General features: G+C 44.6%; 4 protein-coding genes across 4 annotated transcripts; 1 reads left to right on the forward strand and 3 right to left on the reverse strand.

Annotated features, from left to right (window-relative positions):
- Nucleotides 1-1,516: 1,516 nt before the first annotated feature.
- On the reverse strand, nucleotides 1,517-3,136 carry LOC128762786 (granzyme K-like). The gene is made up of 5 exons (XM_053871297.1): nucleotides 3,035-3,136; nucleotides 2,838-2,979; nucleotides 2,176-2,320; nucleotides 1,741-2,013; nucleotides 1,517-1,676 (listed from the first exon to the last, which is right to left on the reverse strand). The coding sequence occupies exons 1-5, from the start codon at nucleotides 3,090-3,092 to the stop codon at nucleotides 1,527-1,529; spliced, it is 768 nt and encodes a 255-aa protein (XP_053727272.1). The 5' UTR covers nucleotides 3,093-3,136; the 3' UTR covers nucleotides 1,517-1,526.
- Nucleotides 3,137-4,192: 1,056 nt separating this feature from the next.
- On the reverse strand, nucleotides 4,193-5,635 carry LOC128762899 (granzyme K-like). The gene is made up of 5 exons (XM_053871463.1): nucleotides 5,561-5,635; nucleotides 5,364-5,505; nucleotides 5,118-5,259; nucleotides 4,453-4,719; nucleotides 4,193-4,361 (listed from the first exon to the last, which is right to left on the reverse strand). Exons 1-5 carry the CDS (start codon nucleotides 5,616-5,618, stop codon nucleotides 4,212-4,214), a joined length of 759 nt encoding a protein of 252 aa, XP_053727438.1. The 5' UTR covers nucleotides 5,619-5,635; the 3' UTR covers nucleotides 4,193-4,211.
- Nucleotides 5,636-11,147: 5,512 nt separating this feature from the next.
- LOC128762395 (granzyme K-like) lies at nucleotides 11,148-12,707 on the reverse strand. Its single transcript, XM_053870625.1, has 5 exons — nucleotides 12,633-12,707; nucleotides 12,436-12,577; nucleotides 12,190-12,331; nucleotides 11,467-11,733; nucleotides 11,148-11,297 (listed from the first exon to the last, which is right to left on the reverse strand). Exons 1-5 carry the CDS (start codon nucleotides 12,688-12,690, stop codon nucleotides 11,148-11,150), a joined length of 759 nt encoding a protein of 252 aa, XP_053726600.1. The 5' UTR covers nucleotides 12,691-12,707.
- Nucleotides 12,708-16,135: 3,428 nt separating this feature from the next.
- LOC128762864 (granzyme A-like) lies at nucleotides 16,136-17,614 on the forward strand. The gene is made up of 5 exons (XM_053871415.1): nucleotides 16,136-16,185; nucleotides 16,247-16,397; nucleotides 16,479-16,614; nucleotides 16,960-17,235; nucleotides 17,294-17,614. Exons 1-5 carry the CDS (start codon nucleotides 16,137-16,139, stop codon nucleotides 17,456-17,458), a joined length of 777 nt encoding a protein of 258 aa, XP_053727390.1. The 5' UTR covers nucleotide 16,136; the 3' UTR covers nucleotides 17,459-17,614.
- The last annotated feature ends 566 nt before the right edge of the window (nucleotides 17,615-18,180 follow it).

Consider the following 18,180-nt stretch of genomic DNA (forward strand, 5'->3'; position numbering starts at 1 on the left):
TCCGGGGGGGCGGAATCCTAATGATGTAGACAAGACCACCAAACCTGAGGCAGAGTCGGGACCAAGACCAAGAGTAGGAGGCGGGTGAGAGTAAACTGAATACTGAATATGACCATATGACTGATAAACTGATACATGTATTCAGTATTCAGTTTGGGCTGGCTCCTCACTGGTCTTGACTGACGGGCCCTCAAAGTCTTTGTCTTGAACTTGGTCTCAGGTTTGATGGTCTCACCTACAGCACTGCCAATACAGGCCCACTGCCCGGGAGATCTGGAGAGGAGGAGTCATTCTTTAACTGAAAACTCTATGCTAAGCGGCCTTTTATCTATTGCAGTTTCCTACATTTACTTTGGCTCAAAATAGGATGCATTTTTAAACACTGAAAATATATTTTTAATGGTAGAGAGTTCAATGGGACACTGGGTGGTGCTCACCCACAAAAGAACAACATGGTACAAAAGTCTGAAATTAGATTATATTCAGGGCTGTAGAGGACAGAACAGGTGAGTCAAGAAATGCTGAGGGAGCAGCCGACTGGTCTCCCTTGTAGAGGAGAAACTACAAGAGATCTAAAAGTATAAGGTCTAAAAGTACTCAGTCTTGTGTGTTCACATGTAAGTGTAGTGTGTCCCACTACTCCTGAGATGAGGAAGACTTGCCGCTCATCACTTGAAATGATCCCTTCAAACCAAGTGGGAAGATGAAGTGTGGATAGATTCCCAGGATATCGAAGTGTGAATTGAATAACATGGCTTTAAGACAATGGGAGAAAGGACAACAGGGATTTTTGTAATAAGGACCACTTACTGACCGTTTACTGTCTCCTCATATCACATGGGTGTGTTGTTGTTTCTTCTTAACACTTGGCTAGCATTCAGGCTAACGTTACCGTCGACATACCTCTAACACATGCATCACCGCAAAATACCACAGAGGCTTTGGCTGTGCCCACTTCTCCTCAAAGTAAGATTAGCAATGTCTGCAACACACGATGCACAGTTAACCAAACACACCACAGCAGCCAATAACGCTTGCGTGTGTTTAGGTTTCTAAGTGAGTCAAATGCACTTTGAGAACAATCACATGGTGCACAAACTCAATGCAATATCTGTTGAGTTTGAGGGTTTTTTTTAACCAAGGTGAAGTGAGACCAGGAGTGATGGTTGAGGCTGAACTGAACCGAACACTGCTGTGTGTGTGTGTGACACCATTGACCAGGATGCGTTGCTGACACTGCTCCTGGTTGGCTCCAGCTTTCAGTCGAATGAACATGACAACCACCTTGTTTCAGAAAGAGAAAGACTCTTCTGAAACCAATGTTTAGGTTTCATTTGTGAAATTGAAACTGTATCCATATTTTTGCCATAAAAAAACAGACCTTGTCTCAGTTGTCAGTTATAAATATTGTAGAGTGTATGTACTCAAATGGCGCTAATAAGACAAGGCGAAGCATGATTCGAAAGCAAAAAAACAGAGACGCCCAAAATGCAGAAGATTTTATTCATGAGTTGGATTTCAAGATTTTAAAAGTCGACTGTCTCATGGATCCATTTGAGGTGCTTCTTGGTGATGCGGGCGTACACCCCGGGTTTGTCTGGACGGCCACACTCGATGCCAAAAGAGGTGGCTCCAACCAGAACGTCGCCGCAGACCAGAGGACCCCCAGAGTCGCCCTGCAGGGAGCAAACACGGTGGGGTGAGGAGGAGGGTGTCAGGGATAATGGAGGGTTGACTCACCGAACAAGTGTCGCTGTGGTCATCTGAAGCAGACCCAGCGCACACCATGTCATTGGTGATGACGGGCTGGAGGTCGTAGTATTCCTTAGAATTGCATGTTGACCGGTCGATCACCTTCACGTGGGTCGACAACAGCACGTCGGTGTCGGTCCACTCGTGAAAGTCGGTCAACCCCCACCCAGCCACCAGACATTTGACCCCTGCTTCGGGGTACTCGCCGTCCCCCAGAGCCAGCGGCTTCACCGTCTCCGTCACCTTCACGGGCTCGTTCAGCTGACAAGAAAAACCCACTTCATTCACACGACAAAAGTGCCTCAGACACAGACAGCTTAGAGAAATAACGTTCCTGAAAACACATGCCGATTTCCAACCGTTTTGATCCTCGACAGGGCCATGAGAGGCCAAGCCAGCTACTCAGGGTGAGAGGCTACTGACCTCCACCAGCATGAGGTCGTTGAGCATCAGCTCATCGTTGTAGCAGGGGTGCACCACCAGGCGGGACACGTTCCGGTACTGTCTGGCACCCCGCTCTTCTTGCGCGCTCATGATGGAGTGAGCGCCCAGAATCACACTCATGTATCTGCCAAAACAGGGAGAGGTGAAGTCAGTCACTCGGACCAGAGTTTTGCTTGGAACTGCAGCTGGATTTTTATTTAAAAAATTTTTTTTTGAACAACAATTTGTTGTTTGTTTTGTTGTATATTATTATTATTATTGTTATGAAACATTTACACAATTATGAATTTATTTGGAATCTTTTTTTAAACAATAATAACAGTTATGGCATTAACTCTTATACATAACATCAAATCATATATGTACTTATGGGTTATTTGTATAACCTGTAAATAATATATGTATTTAGCTTCATTATTATAACCTTTTTTTTTTTTATAGCCGAATATAATATAGATATATTTTTTTCCATTCTGCTTGTCTGATAACAGGTTGCGGGGACAGCACATTGGATGTCAGACATCAGTCTGAATTACAATGAAACAAGTTCACCTTTTTAATCTCAACTTTAACTTCTTCGGATTGCAAATCTCATTTCAGAACTTTGGATTTCACAAGCAGCTTCTCTCTTATTTTCCTACCCTGCACAGTGGGCGGCGCTCAGAACCCATTTCGGATGGATGAGAGTCCCCCCACAGAACGGTCCCCCGTGAACCAGCATCGCCATGTAGGGGAGGGAGTGAGGCTTCACCTCCGTCCCATCAATGATGTGAGCACCATCACCTGAAACCATGTCTCAGCATGAATGTGGCGCTGCATGACAGCATGCAATACTCACTGGACTTGGAGTTGAGGATGAAGACGCAGCAGAGAAGGGCACCAGCCAGGGAGAACATGGTCCTCAGGGGGCACCGGAGCTCGGCACTGACAGCTGCCCGCCTCAGTCACTCTTTTATGTGCGTGAAGGATGTGGTTTGACGATGGAAATGCACAAGTCAGCAACATGTGATCACGAGTGAGAAGAGTCAGAGGGAGATGCTGCTTGACTCTGTCTCACGATGAATTTAGAAGGAAAAAAAAACGTGATTTGAGGGTCACATGAGGTTGCACGAGCCTCAAGGTCACATGCTTAGTGGTCGGGGAGGAGGTCTACAACTGACTGGGGGGACCAGCAGAGATAAAGTGTGAAATGTCAAAATATTGTTTTAAGACTTTGACTTGCGTTTAAAGTTTAAAGTTGCTGGTTTGTTTCTGCCACTTTGTTTCTGAAGTTAATGCACTTCACTGGAACTGTCACGACTAGAATCAATTGAAATTCAAACTATCAAAGTGAAGAGTGAGCGTCTCAGACACCAGGGTGATGCAAAAGAAAACTAAACCCTGAAAAAGGTTCTCTTCATGCCGATGCGTGGTGATGGTCGAGCATGTTTTTCTAAAGCAGACCTGGGCGAGGCCTTTGCCTTTATTGACTTGTCCATCACGAGGTCAGCGCAAAAAACATTCATTACTAATGCATCATTCATTACCAACTGAATTCTAAACACAGCCCTGTAGTTCTTTTTAGGTCTTTGAAAACGCAGTGCTCATATAGTGAGTGCATTTTTGTCTTTTCCTTCCCCCAAAGGTGCTAGTGATTATATTGAGCTAATATGCATGTTTCAATGTTTAATGCTCATTAAAACAGTATTTCTGTCTGTAAAGTTCATTACCTAAAATATGTGGTAGTAAAAATTTTTACCACCACATTTTGCCCATAATTCTGCAGCCAAGATATTCACACTGCCATTGATCTTCCAGGATTTATGAGAATAAGATGTGTATAAACTGAAAAAGTATATAATCTATCAATCAATTTATTTATTTTTGCCATTTTGTAATTCAGTACTTTAGAAACAACATTTAAAACTGTGTTTGTTAATGTAATTTAATCTAATGGAGGACAGTAAAAGTGCGTAACAAAACAGAGCCCCACTAAATGCTGAAGGTTTTATTCATGTCAGTTGAATCTCAAGATTCTAATCTGCAATTGTATCATGGATCCAGTCAAGTGCCTCCTTGGAGACGTGAGCATACACCCCGGGGGAGTCTGCAAATCCACAGTCCCTGCCATGAGAGGTGACTCCCACCTGAACGCCACCGCACACCAGAGGGCCCCCAGAGTCGCCCTGCAGGGGAGGAACACAGCGGCATGAGGATGAGGATGAGGATGAGGATGAGGATGAGGATGAGGATGAGGATGAGGATGAGTCGACTCACCGTACACGTGTCGCTGTTGTCGTCCCCAGCAGACCCTGCACAGATCATGTCCCTGCTGATGAAGGGATGTCCGTCGTAGTAGTCAGCAGAGTTGCATGTCTTCCGGCCGATCACCTTCACCTGGGTTGACAGCAGCGCGTCGGGTTCCACATCATGTTCAGTGTCGCCCCACCCGGCCACCAGACATATGACCCCATCCTCAGGGTACTCTCCGTCCCCCAGAGCCAGAGGCTTCACCGTCTCCGTCACCTGAGCGGGCTGGTCCAGCTGAAGGGCCACAGAGAGGACTTCAGCTACACATCACAGACTGCTCAGAAATGAACGTAAGAAGAGGAAGAAACAGCGCAGAAAATAACTGTAGCATCAACCTGAACTGATGCCACAGTCAGGAATAACTGGTCCTCAGAGGACTGGCTCATTATAAAGTTATGGAACATTATACAAATGAAGAGCAAAAGTTCAACAAGATGGAATGAAACATTCATAGGTTCTGAAATGAGACAAAAGCATGACAACTATCAGACAAGCACAAGATTTATTTCCATTATTTTAACATGAACTCAGGTCAAATAAAATGAATTCACTGAAACACACAAGCTTTCTGCTGCATTATTTCCTGTGAATTACTTCATTCTGAAATAATTCACTTGTGTTGCACCACTCACCTCCAGCAACATGAGGTCGTAGCTGAACCGTTTATCGTCGTACAAGGGGTGGATCACCTGACGGGACACACCTCGGTACTGTCTGGAACCCTGCTCCCCCCAGAGCTGGCTGGAGTGAGCGCCCAGGATCACCTTCATATCTCTGCCAGAAGAGGGACAGATGCAGTCAGTAGCTCGATCCTGAAGCTCTAGGGTCGAGTCTCTTTCAGAGATTGTTTTTTTTTCTTTTCATCATCCATTCCCTACCCTGCACAGTGGGCGGCGCTCAGAACCCACTTCGGATGGATGAGAGTCCCTCCACAGTATGTGTCCCCGATCATCAACCTCACCATGTAGGGGAGGGAGTGAGGCTTCACCTCCGTCCCATCAATGATGTGAGCACCATCACCTGAAACCATGCCTCAGCATGAATGTGGCGCTGCATGACAGAATACAATACTCACTGGGCTTGGAGTTGAGGATGAAGACGCAGCAGAGAAGGGCACCAGCCAGGGAGAACATGGTCCTCAGGGGGCACCGGAGCTCGGCACTGACAGCTGCCCGCCTCAGTCACTCTTTTATGTGCGTGAAGGATGTGGTTTGACAAACGTGATCTTAAGTGAGAGAATGGATAGGAAGTGCCACTTGAATCTCTGACATCATGAATTTGGGAGGAAAAAACACCAGGAGATTTTGGGGTGACATGATCCCAAGTTAACAACACAAACTTGCTTCAGACTCAGGGCACTTCACAGTTGGTTGTTCCAGTGCCATGTCTCTGAACATCCTCGCCTGCAGTGTCTAGGACAAGACACATGGAATTAACATGCCAGGAGTATATTACAGTTAGATGCAATAATTGCAAAATTAACAAAGAAAATACTTGGAATTCCAATTTCACTTACATTTGAAAAATATTTAAAACATTGTTTTCACTGTTTCACACGTCTTCCTTATACAGAGATTCTACACGGACTTTTCTCAGCTGTTCTGAGAAAGGTCTAGGAAGAAAAGTCTGATCCTACTCCCGACCTTCTTCCCCAATGCTTGAACTGGCCTTGGAAACATTTCTGATATGTCACTGAAAGAGGAACGCAGAAACCAGACAATAATCATCAAGTAAAAAGGATGATATGATTTCATCATAATAGTAATTAAAGCGGACCAGCCAGGTGAGCAGCCTGGTGGTCTTTCCCAGTGGAAGTCAAAGGGACCGATGGATGAGCAATATTTAACTATGTTCACATATTCATATTCTCAGGATTCTGTTTTGTTCTCGCCCGTGATTGCTCCACTGACCTCCACGTGTCTCTGTCTCTCACTCTGATGTCACCACCACGTGTACTTTTACTTCACCATTTGTGCATGCTATTGTTTTGCTTCAGGTTCTCTGAAAACTCCTGTGTTTTGTGTAATTTTCTGGGTTGCACTGTATAACTCATATTTAACCAAGTGTTTTTCTTATATATTCTCATTTTTTATAATCGAGCACAAGAGTCACATTATTGCGGCATAATGTGAGCAGCATTGCTCAGATGGTGGAGGTGACTGAGAGGTTGCCGGATTGAATCTACCACCAGCGTGTTTGTATTGTGGAGTCCCCGAGCAAGACACTGACCTCCTGCCAATGGTGCTTCAGTTGACTAATCAGTCTTATATTATTATGTAAGAGCCATATTTGAATGCTATAAAACGCTATAAAAAGTGTGACTCATTTTTGAGGTAGAATGAACCCAGAACCGTAGTGACGGGACACCCCTTAACTGCTGACTGTGGGGGGCAGGATTACAAAAAAAGCAGCGTAAAGTCAACCATACTTTGCACTGAAGCGTCATGGTGAAGGTCTGAGCTGTGTATACCAACTTATAACAACGTTTATTTATATGCCTACTTCCGGCTCCTGATCCTTCTGGGGCCTGCGGGCCAAGAGAGTCAAATCACACAATACTTCTTGATACGTGTGACCTTTGTTGAAATGTTTAATCTGGTTTATTCCACTTCAGGCTGCAAAAAGATTTTTAGGAGGTTGAAGGAGAAACGACAGTGGAGATCATATTGAAAAACTTGCCACAGGAAACTGCAAATTAACTAGAATTCTGCTAATCTAGTGCCATCGGCAACATCACGGGTACAAACGCACCGATGAAGGAGAGATGATGCCGATACTGCGCCGCGACTGAGGCGGCTTCGCCCCTCCACACTGATTTCCTGCTCATCACAAGATCATGAAGGCTTCACAAACGTGACACATGGGTGAGTGAGAGGGACCAAGAGAGTGTTCAGAAACAACCCAACTGGTTTAGTCGACCTTCTGGGAAAAATATTTTTTTTATGATTCACTTGAACATTTTACTACTTACTTACATAGTTCTGGTTCCTGTTGGTGATCTGTTGTTGACACTGTTTGACCTTCTATGAGTATGGAAAGCACCTGCAAGGCGACAGGAAGGAACTGGGGAGGACAGGATGGGTGCCTAATATGGGCTGAAAGGTCAAATGTGTCCAATGAACAAGAGCTCTCTCTGCAAACAGGAGCCTGGTGAATCTATGGATGACTTGGCTCTCTGCGCCTGTGAGGAGGTGACTGTACACCGTGGTCATCGCAAACCTGACACATGCTTCCACACGGAAGATTCCTCTGTTTGAGAAGTTGCCTGCTGTGACGTGACCATTAAGGGTCTGCATCGGAACCTTGCAATCCCTGCTCCAATGTGCCAGACATGCTCACGATTTGAGACTTTCAATGGCAAGGAGATAGTGCGTGAGAGAGAGAGGAATTGCACTTCGCAGCCATCAACATCTTCTTTTCCTTTTGGCTTCTCCCTTCAGGGGTGGCCACAGCGGATCATCCTCCTCCATCTCACTCTCTGCTTCCTCTTCTCTCAAACCTACTCACCTCATGTCCTTCTTCACCACCTCCATAAATCTCCTCTTTGGCCTTCCTCTCCACCTTCTGCCGGTCAGTTCCAACCTCAACATCTTCCTACCAATGTAGTGGCTATCTCTCCTCTGTACATGTCCAAACCATCTCAGTCTAGCCTCTCTGACTTTGTCCACTAAACACCTGACATGTGCTGTGTCCCTCTGATCTACTGCTTCCTGATCCTATCCATCCTGCTCACTCCCAGAGAGAAGCTCAGCGTCTTCATCTCTGCTACCTCCAGCTCTGCCTCCTGTCTTTTCCTCAATGCCACTGTTTCCAAACCATACAACATTGCTGGCCTGACCACCGTTGTGTACACCTTCCCTTTTGTCACACATCACACCTGACACTTTTCGCCAATTATTCCATCCTGCCTGCACCCGCTTCTTCACCTCTCTCTCACACTCTCCATCGCAGCCATTATGTTCTCTGATAACACTGTAGAACGAGGTAGAGGACTAGGTCATCAACCTGTGAAAACCAGTGGTAATTTTGTTTACTCAGTTTCAGCAGGAGGAGAGACAGTGCATGAGTGACTCCTCAGGATTTCCAGTTCAAACGTTTTTTTGTCGTCGGACATGTGTCCAGTAAATCTGTCAGGGAGGGGCCTGGTGAGTTTGTGGAATATCATCTTTGTTACTTCATCTGATAGTGTCGAGCTTGTGGTTGCTTCAGATCATGTGATCAGTTTTGTGAGTTTTTCTCCTGAACCTCGTTCATGCATATGAGTGGAAACAACTCGACTTGTTTACCGTTGTGGACTCTGAGCCTCATGTGTCCCTCGCCAAGCCTTCGCACAAACCATGGAAGGACGTGAGTTACTTTGTACAGACTGGTTACCTCATGCTGCAGACCCCAAAGTTCTGTCTTCAAAGCCATGTTACTATGTACTTGCCACTGCCTGAGATCAGCTCAACCAGCGTGCATGTCAGAGGAAAGGGCTGCGTCACACCCACTTTTGTCTGCCTCACTTGAGTGTGGACACCGAGACCTGACTTACTTGAATGAATGAATGCACAAATGTTTAGTTCTACCTTCTCCATTAAATAACATGGCTTTATTATTGCTACTTCTGGATACTTCACTGACACGGACAAGTTATTTTCTTCTGTGTGCGCTGGTCATAACATAGTTATTACTGGCTCTCTGTCAAAAGACTGACCTACTTAAACCTCTGAACTCACTGCACTCATGGAGGCTTGTTTGTATGACTCTGGTAAGTCTGTAGCCATGTCAAGCCAATGGAGTCACTGGAGTTACTGATGCTCAATGCCCCTCAAACTAGTGATCTCTTGGATGGTGTTCTCTTCTCATCACAAATTGAATTCTCTTTATTTCAAATTTACTGAACAGTAAAGAAAAAATACATTTGATACAAACTGTTCAGAAAATTGGAGAAAAAAAACTGTACACCATGGATACAATTCATTTAAAAAATGCTGTCTAAATATATCATGTTTTTCTTTTCAAGAACTTCTAAATTGCAGCTGTCAAGTCAATGACACACTACTGCCACCATATGTAGCAAATGTATTAAGACTGAGAGTCTCACAGCCCAGAGGTGTAAAACAAAAACCTTTTAGCGCCCTCTAGGAGGTGGGTCTCAGCCCTGGGGTTTAGAATCACTGGGCTCGACCATGTGCCAAAAGGAGGGACGTTGTCAGCAAGATTACATTGTTTCACAAAGGATTTTACTACATTTGCTGAAAAGCTTTGAACCGTTTCGTCAGTCTAGCATGATTTGTGTGTCAAGTAATTCAGATGTCAAATGACAAAAGACAAAGACTCTGCTGCATCCTCATCCTCAACTCCAAGTCCACTGAGTATTGCATTCTGTTGTGCGGTGCCACATTCATGCTGAGTCATGGTTGGTGTAGATGGCATTGCTTGAATGCCAGTAGATGGCATTCAAGCAATGCCATCTACTGGCATTACGAAGGACTGTTTCACTTCACCAGAACTTGTTGGTGAAGTGTTGAAACAGAAGGCGAGTAAATGTCAGGCTCAGTTTTTGCTGCTCTATTGAGAGACAAAAGAGTCAAACCTGTTTGGTCCACTCCACTCTGTCAGGCTCCTCGGTTTATGAGTTTGAGGTGATTCTTGAATCTGTCATGATCTTGTGTCACATGGTAACAACACGCTCCTGGCACTGGTGTCCCAGCATGACAGACCAGTTGACGTCATTGTAGTAATGTTTGGTGACATCATTAGCATTTGAGCTAGTAGCTACTGCTAGCTGGCCAGCTGTCAGTGTCCAAGGATGACTCCTACAGGAAGGCTGGATATGGAGGCCATTTTATTTGGGTTTTATTTTGGTACTGCACTTCCTGTTTTGATCTGCTAACAGCACACACCTGCGGTCTGGACTCAAGCTGCTCCACTGCTGTGCAGCAGAACATTCACACGTCCAGTGGAGAAGACACATGCAACACTTCACTAGTCAGTTTTTCTTTTCCAGTTTTTTTCCATTTTCTGTCATTATATTCACCAATTGTGTTTCTATTCCAGCCTCACATGAGTGTAAATGAAGTCCGATACAAAGGTCTTTCAAGCAATGCCATCTACTGGCATTACGAAGGACTGTTTCTTTTGAGTGTGTGTGTATGTATATATATATATATATATATATATATATATATATATATATATATATATATATGTACCATGCGCCTCAGCATCCGCTCAGTTTACAAGGCCGACCACTCGGTGGCTTGAGTTGCTGTTGTCACCAAACTCTTCCATTGTCTCATAATCAAGCTGACAGTTGACTTGACTGTGGAATATTTAGGAGCGAGGAAATTTCACGACTGCATTTGTTGCACAGGTGGCGTCCTATGACAGTTCCATGCTGGAATTCACTAAGCTCCTGAGCGCGGCCCACTCTTTCAAATGTTTGTCAAAACAGTCTGCAGGCCTTGGTTTCATACACCTGTGGCCAGGCCAAATGATTAGGTCACTGATGATTCAGTGATTCTGATCATTTGGATCGATGAGCAAATTATTAATATATTAATGTAAACATTTTATTATTATTAATTATCTATTATATACATATGAATGCGACTTGAACAAAACAGAGCCCCACTAAATGCTGAAGGTTTTATTCATGTCAGTTGAATCTCAAGATTCTAATCTGCAATTGTATCATGGATCCAGTCGAGTGCCTCCTTGGAGACGTGAGCATACACCCCGGGGGAGTCTGCAAATCCACAGTCCCTGCCATGAGAGGTGACTCCCACCTGAACGCCACCGCACACCAGAGGGCCCCCAGAGTCGCCCTGCAGGCGAGGAACACAGCGGCATGAGGATGAGGATGAGGATGAGGATGAGGATGAGGATGAGGATGAGGATGAGGATGAGGATGAGGATGAGGATGTGGATGAGGATGAGGATGAGGATGAGGATGAGGATGAGGATGTGGATGAGGATGAGGATGAGTCGACTCACCGCACACGTGTCGCTGTTGTCGTCCCCAGCAGACCCTGCACAGATCATGTCCCTGCTGATGAAGGGATGTCCGTCGTAGTAGTCAGCAGAGTTGCATGTCTTCCGGCCGATCACCTTCACCTGGGTTGACAGCAGCGCGTCGGGTTCCTTATAATTTTCATTGTCGCCCCACCCGGCCACCAGACATATGACCCCATCCTCAGGGTACTCTCCGTCCCCCAGAGCCAGAGGCTTCACCGTCTCCGTCACCTGAGCGGGCTGGTCCAGCTGAAGGGCCACAGAGAGGACTTCAGCTACACATCACAGACTGCTCAGAAATGAACGTAAGAAGAGGAAGAAACAGCGCAGAAAATAACTGTAGCATCAACCTGAACTGATGCCACAGTCAGGAATAACTGGTCCTCAGAGGACTGGCTCATTATAAAGTTATGGAACATTATACAAATGAAGAGCAAAAGTTCAACAAGATGGAATGAAACATTCATAGGTTCTGAAATGGGACAAAAACATGACAACTATCAGACAAGCACAAGATTTATTTTCATGATTTTAATATGAACTTAAGTCAAACAAAATGAATTCACTGAAACACACAAGCTGCCTTACTTCCTTAATGGGGCTGCGAGGCGCCCGTCCCAGCTAGTGAGGGTGAGAGGTCGTGCACAACGGACTTTACGTTCACTCATTCATTCTGAAATATTTCACTTGTGTTGCACCACTCACCTCCAGCAGCATGAGGTCGTAGCTGAACCGTTTATCGTCGTACAAGGGGTGGATCACCTGACGGGACACACCTCGGTACTGTCTGGAACCCTGCTCCCCCCAGAGCTGGCTGGAGTGAGCGCCCAGGATCACCTTCATATCTCTGCCAGAGGAGGGACAGATGCAGTCAGTAGCTCGATCCTGAAGCTCTAGGGTCGAGTCTCTTTCAGAGATTGTTTTTTTTTCTTTTCATCATCCATTCCCTACCCTGCACAGTGGGCGGCGCTCAGAACCCACTTCGGATGGATGAGAGTCCCTCCACAGTATGTGTCCCCGATCATCAACCTCACCATGTAGGGGAGGGAGTGAGGCTTCACCTCCGTCCCATCAATGATGTGAGCACCATCACCTGAAACCATGCCTCAGCATGAATGTGGCGCTGCACGACAGCATGCAATACTCACTGGACTTGGAGTTGAGGATGAAGACGCAGCAGAGAAAGGCACCAGCCAGGGAGAACATGGTCCTCTGGGGGTGTCTGCGCTCGGCACTGACGGCTGCCAGCCTCAGTCACTCTTTTATGTGCGTGAAGGATGTGGTTTGACAAACGTGATCTTAAGTGAGAGAAAGGATGGGAGGTGCTGCTCGAAATGATCCCAAACTTGCTTCAGACTCAGGGCACTTCACAGTTGGTTGTTCCAGTGACATGTGCCCGAACATCCTCGTCTGTAGTGTCTAGGACAAGACACATGGAATATACTAAAGCACCAGGAGTATATTACAGTTACATGCAATAATTACAGAATTTAAAAAAACAATACTTGGAATTACAATTTCAGTTACATTAGAAAACATTTAAAACATTGTTTTCACTGTTTCACACGTCTTCCTTATACAGAGATTCTACACGGACTTTTCTCTGAACAGCCGATAGTCTGATCCAACTCTGGACCTTCCTCACCAATGCTTGAACTGGCCTCATTCTATGGCTAAATGTTTTTGGAAAAATTTCTGATATGTCACGGAAAAAGCAAAGCAGAAAACTGAGTAGTAAAAATGGATGAACTGATGAGCAGCGTGGTGGTCTTTCCCAGTCGAAGGGTATATATATATATATATATATATATATATATATATATATATATATATATATATATATATATATATATATATATATATATATGTATATATATTTCACCAATATCCTGGGGTTGTTTTAATCGTCACCATTTCTCATTTCTGTGTCATGTTTCAAGAGAGTACAACAAAGGTTTGACTCTTCAACTCATCATTCTTGGTTCAATGAATAGCACATTTTTCGTCGCTCGTTGAACTCTATTAGAGTTCAGGTCCCTTTAAACCTTTAAATTGGTTTAAAATAATCCCCAAAAATTGTTGTTTTTACACAGGAGTTTTGGTGAAAGAATTTAAATTCTTTCCTTAACCCGCAACCTCAGTCCTCACCCTCAGTCCTCAAAAACAAGGGTTAACAAAGATTTTTGTTCCTTAGAAATGGGACACCCCTCAACTGCAGATACGTCCCCTGACTGTGCATAGCAAAAAAGCAGTCAACCATACTTAGCACTTAAGCGTTATGGTGATGGTCTGAGGCGGCTGAACTTCATACTTTACACTATAAACAGAGAAAGAAATGATAAAATAAAGAGGAAACGTGTGAGACATGGGTCGGAGAGTCAAAATCATTGCTGTTAGCATTCAGTCTCCAGCCGACCGGGCAGCGAGCCGGGGAGTCTGCACTGTTACCTCTGAAGACCAGAGCTTGTTTCAAGTCTGCAGCACAGTTTTGTATTTAAAAAACACATTCTATCACATCGTGCTGTCGATCTGAAGCAAAGGTCATCGTTCATGCTGCTCAGCTCAGTGTTTCATTGAGTGATCGCGTCGCATACCACTATTGAGGAGCTACTTTGAAGACTGAGCTTGAGGACCGAGGTTGAGGACGAAGGAAGGGTCCAGTGACCCCTCAGTTGCTGTCTGTGTTTCAATGATTAGTTACAAACGAAATGGTTGCCATGTAATCTCGCTTGTCCGAGTCTCCTTGGTACTGATCCCAACACGCTCTTGGGTTCCCATCTCAGGTCCCCAAACCACTCCCTCCCAACATGGTGCACTGCTGGGGCCGCAACCTTGCTACTGGTGAGCCATAGAACCACTGCAGATGGACTGTGGGCTTCAAGTAAAGTGAGTAAGGTGAGCCCATTGCTAGCTGCTGAGATAGCTGTAGAGCGTACCTATTTCCCAGATGTACACGGCTCCTGATCCCTCTGGGGCCTGCTGGCCAAGAGAGTTAAATCACACAATACTTCCTCATTGGTTCTGTTGGGCGACCAGCTGGACATGTTGAACACAGCACCCCAACGTTACCAGGTTCATTCCGTATTAAACAACTGCTGTGCTCATATTGACTAACAGTGCTTAGACGTGTGTGTCTTTGAGAAATGGATTGTAACCGCAGTAATTGAACCCTGCAAAAACAATGGTGGTCATAATGTTTTTGCCATCTGATCTTTCAAATATATTAAGTTTCAGGTGCTAAAAAAGTTTACCAAAGTCACAGAAATACCATGCGTTATCCGACACTTCCTGGGCAGCCAGCTGGTCTTTCAATTTGCCACAAAACGCTGTTGCACTTGTGTTGCCCCTTCAGGTCCCGGCAAGACACGTGAACTGTCCATTTAAACTGGTTTATTCCATTTCAGGCTGAGAAAAGATTTTATGAAATGTGAATTCCATTGAGTTTAAAGGTGAAAAAAAGCGAACGATAGTGGAGATCATATCGAAAAACCTGAGACAGGAAACTTGCGAAATAACTAGAATTTTGCTAATCTAACACCATCGGCAACAGCACGGGTACAAACACGCACCGATGAAGGAGAGATGATGCCGATATTGCGCCGCGACTGAGGCGGCTTCGCCCCTCCACACTGATTGTTGAGAGCAGGTTCCTGCTCATCACGAGAACATGAAGGCTTCAGAATTGTGACATGGTGAAACATGAGCGAGATCAACTGGTTCAGTCGATCAAGGATCCCTCTGGGATTCATTGCTCTCGCGGTTGCAGGCACTTCAGTGGCTGTGTGGACACTGAACGTGGAGTATCAAATGTTCACCATTTAGTCAGGATTCATTTAGGATTCAAGATCCGCTACCTAGATTCACTTTGTTCTTAAGGATTCTCTCCATCATCACTCACAGTTGCAGTGGTCACCAAAGTGGTCCGTGCAGCCGCCATGGGAGGCACGAGAGAATCACTCAATTATCGACGCGTAAATGAGGCACACAGTAATGGTTTTTGCTGCTGTCAGTGTGTGCGTGTGTCTGCATGCGTGTGTATATATACTTGCGGGGACTGGTTTCTTCGAGGTTAAGCCTCAATTTGAGGATTCAAATTTCTATTCAACACGGTCACTGTGATCGGGTTTGGTTCAGAGTCTTGGTTAAGGTTAGCCACGTGTTTTGGATGGTGAGGTTTCGGGGGAAGAGTCTGGGGGAAGGGTTATGGCAATAAGAGGTCCCCACAAAACATAAGAACACAGGCTTTGTATGTGTGGTCTTGTTTAGCCTACTTTGTGGAGACCATTTCTTCACAAAAGACTGTCCTTGTGAGGACCATGAGACTTTGTGGGCACACGTGGCCGGACCCCACAAGGTTAAGCCTCAATTCGAGGATGAAGACTTATAATTAACAGAGTCATTATAATTGGCTTTCAGTTTTCAGTTTCCTTGGGGGAGCCAGTCCAATAAAGACCACCAGGCTGCTCACAACCTCCGTAGGCCTTCAAACATTTAAACAGGAGTGAAGAAAGAGAGTGAAATGTTTCATCTTTTTATTTGGTGATTTGCGTAACAGGGCTCTTACTCATGCATTTCCATCTTTAAGCCACACCCTCCACATGAGATGCATAAATGTTTGAGACCGCTAGGGTTTCCACATCAGTCACCTCAGCATGCTCGTCCCTCTCCTTTGTGTCTTGTTTGCCGCCGTCGCCAAGTCAGGTGAGTACGACTCTCGGCTCTTTTGTGCAACAAAATACAGACGGTGGTGCTCTTGTCGCAGGTCATGGAGCTGACATAGTCAGAGGGACGGAGGTTCAGCCTCACTCCCTGCCCTTCATGGCTCTTGTTGTGTCTACGAGACAAATATGTGGGGGAACCCTGATCAACGAAACATGGGTCCTGACTGCCGCACACTGCAAGTGGCCCGCCGAGTACGTGCTGCGCACCTTTATGTTTGACTGTTTTGCCTGTGGTAAATGCGTTGATGTTTCATTTCCTGTCTTTGCTGGCAGAATTCAAGGAGTGATTGTGGGGCTTCACTCCATCGACAAGGAAGAGGCTTCCAAGCAGACAATAGAAAAGGCGCGGCTGGTGGTCCATCCCCACTACAACGCGACTGACAATGACAATGACCTCATGTTGGTGGAGGTGAACACATCACACTTGTTTGAATCATTGTGTGTCGCGTCTGAAGCAGTTTATCATGAAGCCATCTGCTCTGACCGCCTCTGCGTGTCAGACCGCATCCATCCCACGACACCACTTTTGTGCATTAGGTTTAAGTACACACTACTACACAGCCCACACGAGGAACTAACATTTGAGCTTTTGATCCGCAGATTTTTAGAAGTCCATCCATCAGCAATGAACACGTTTTAAAGTTAGTTTGTTTAGTCGTTGACGCTTGCAATGAATGTAATATGGATCATTAGTGACAGTTCAGTTGCAGTCTGACTGTTCTGCAGTAATGCTGAGTCTCCTGTCGTCTCCCAGCTCAGCAAACCGGTGAAGATTAATGATAAGGTGCAGGAGGTGAAGTTAGCGGAGAGCGGCAAATACCCGGAGGCTGGCGTCAAATGTCTGGTGGCCGGATGGGGACTGACCAACTACACCATCAAGAAGCATTCTGACGTGCTGCGGTACGCCACTGCCACCGTGATCGACCGGCAGACGTGCATGTCTCCCGGATATTATGGCCCAAACAGGGTCATCCCGGATGGCATGATCTGTGCCGGCGGAATGAAGGATGACATCGGCGAGCCTTGTACGGTGAGTGATCTCCGTCTTCATCATCACTGAACACATCACCAACAAGTGTTTTGCATAGGGCGACTCAGGGGGGCCCCTGTTGTGCGACAAGGTCCAGGTCGGAGTCGCCTCTTTTACCATCCAAGGTTGCCCCAGTAAAAGGCCCAGCGTGTACATTCACCTCTCCAAGGATCAACTCGAGTGGATCAAGAAGACAACTACAAATCAAGATCAAGTTCAATAAAAGAACGTCTGGCCTCTTGTTTAACTTTAATAACATGTCATTGTGCAGACCAGAATCAGCTCGGTGACTGAAGTAGAGCAGTTTATTAACACCCAAAACACTCATCTGCAGCATGCGAGACAAAAAAATGACATTACAAGAAACACACAATTTCATTTTTTGAGGGGCTGAAATAAAAACTGAAATTATAATTTAAGTGAATGAATAATGACATAGTAAGATTCCTATATTCATTTATGCATTTAAAAAGAAATATATATATTTTTTTTTAATTCAGGATTTTTTTTGTATATATATATGTATATATATGAGAGTTGCTGCTTTCAAGTTCCTTAAAAGTGTGTGTATATATATATATATATATATATATATATATAGATATATAGATATATAGATATATAGATATATATATAATTGATGTATTTATTTTCCAAGTGGAGACAGAAATAAGTAGATAATAAGTAGAAATGAATGAGTAAATAAATAGAAATTAATTAAACACACAAAAAATGATATTTTTAAATACATGCATGTATGAGCATATATTTATTATTATTTATTTATAAATAATATCTTGTAACATAAAATATTGTCATGTAATTAGTTATTTATTTAGTCATTTATTCATTCTTTTATTATAGCATTTATCTTTTTTTTTTCCCCTTCATAAATAAGGTTCACTAATGTAATAATACTAATAATTCCAATCTCCTACTGCCAAC

This window comes from Synchiropus splendidus, chromosome 7 (assembly GCF_027744825.2).
Source record: "Synchiropus splendidus isolate RoL2022-P1 chromosome 7, RoL_Sspl_1.0, whole genome shotgun sequence".
NCBI classification, from domain to species: Eukaryota; Metazoa; Chordata; class Actinopteri; order Syngnathiformes; family Callionymidae; genus Synchiropus; species Synchiropus splendidus.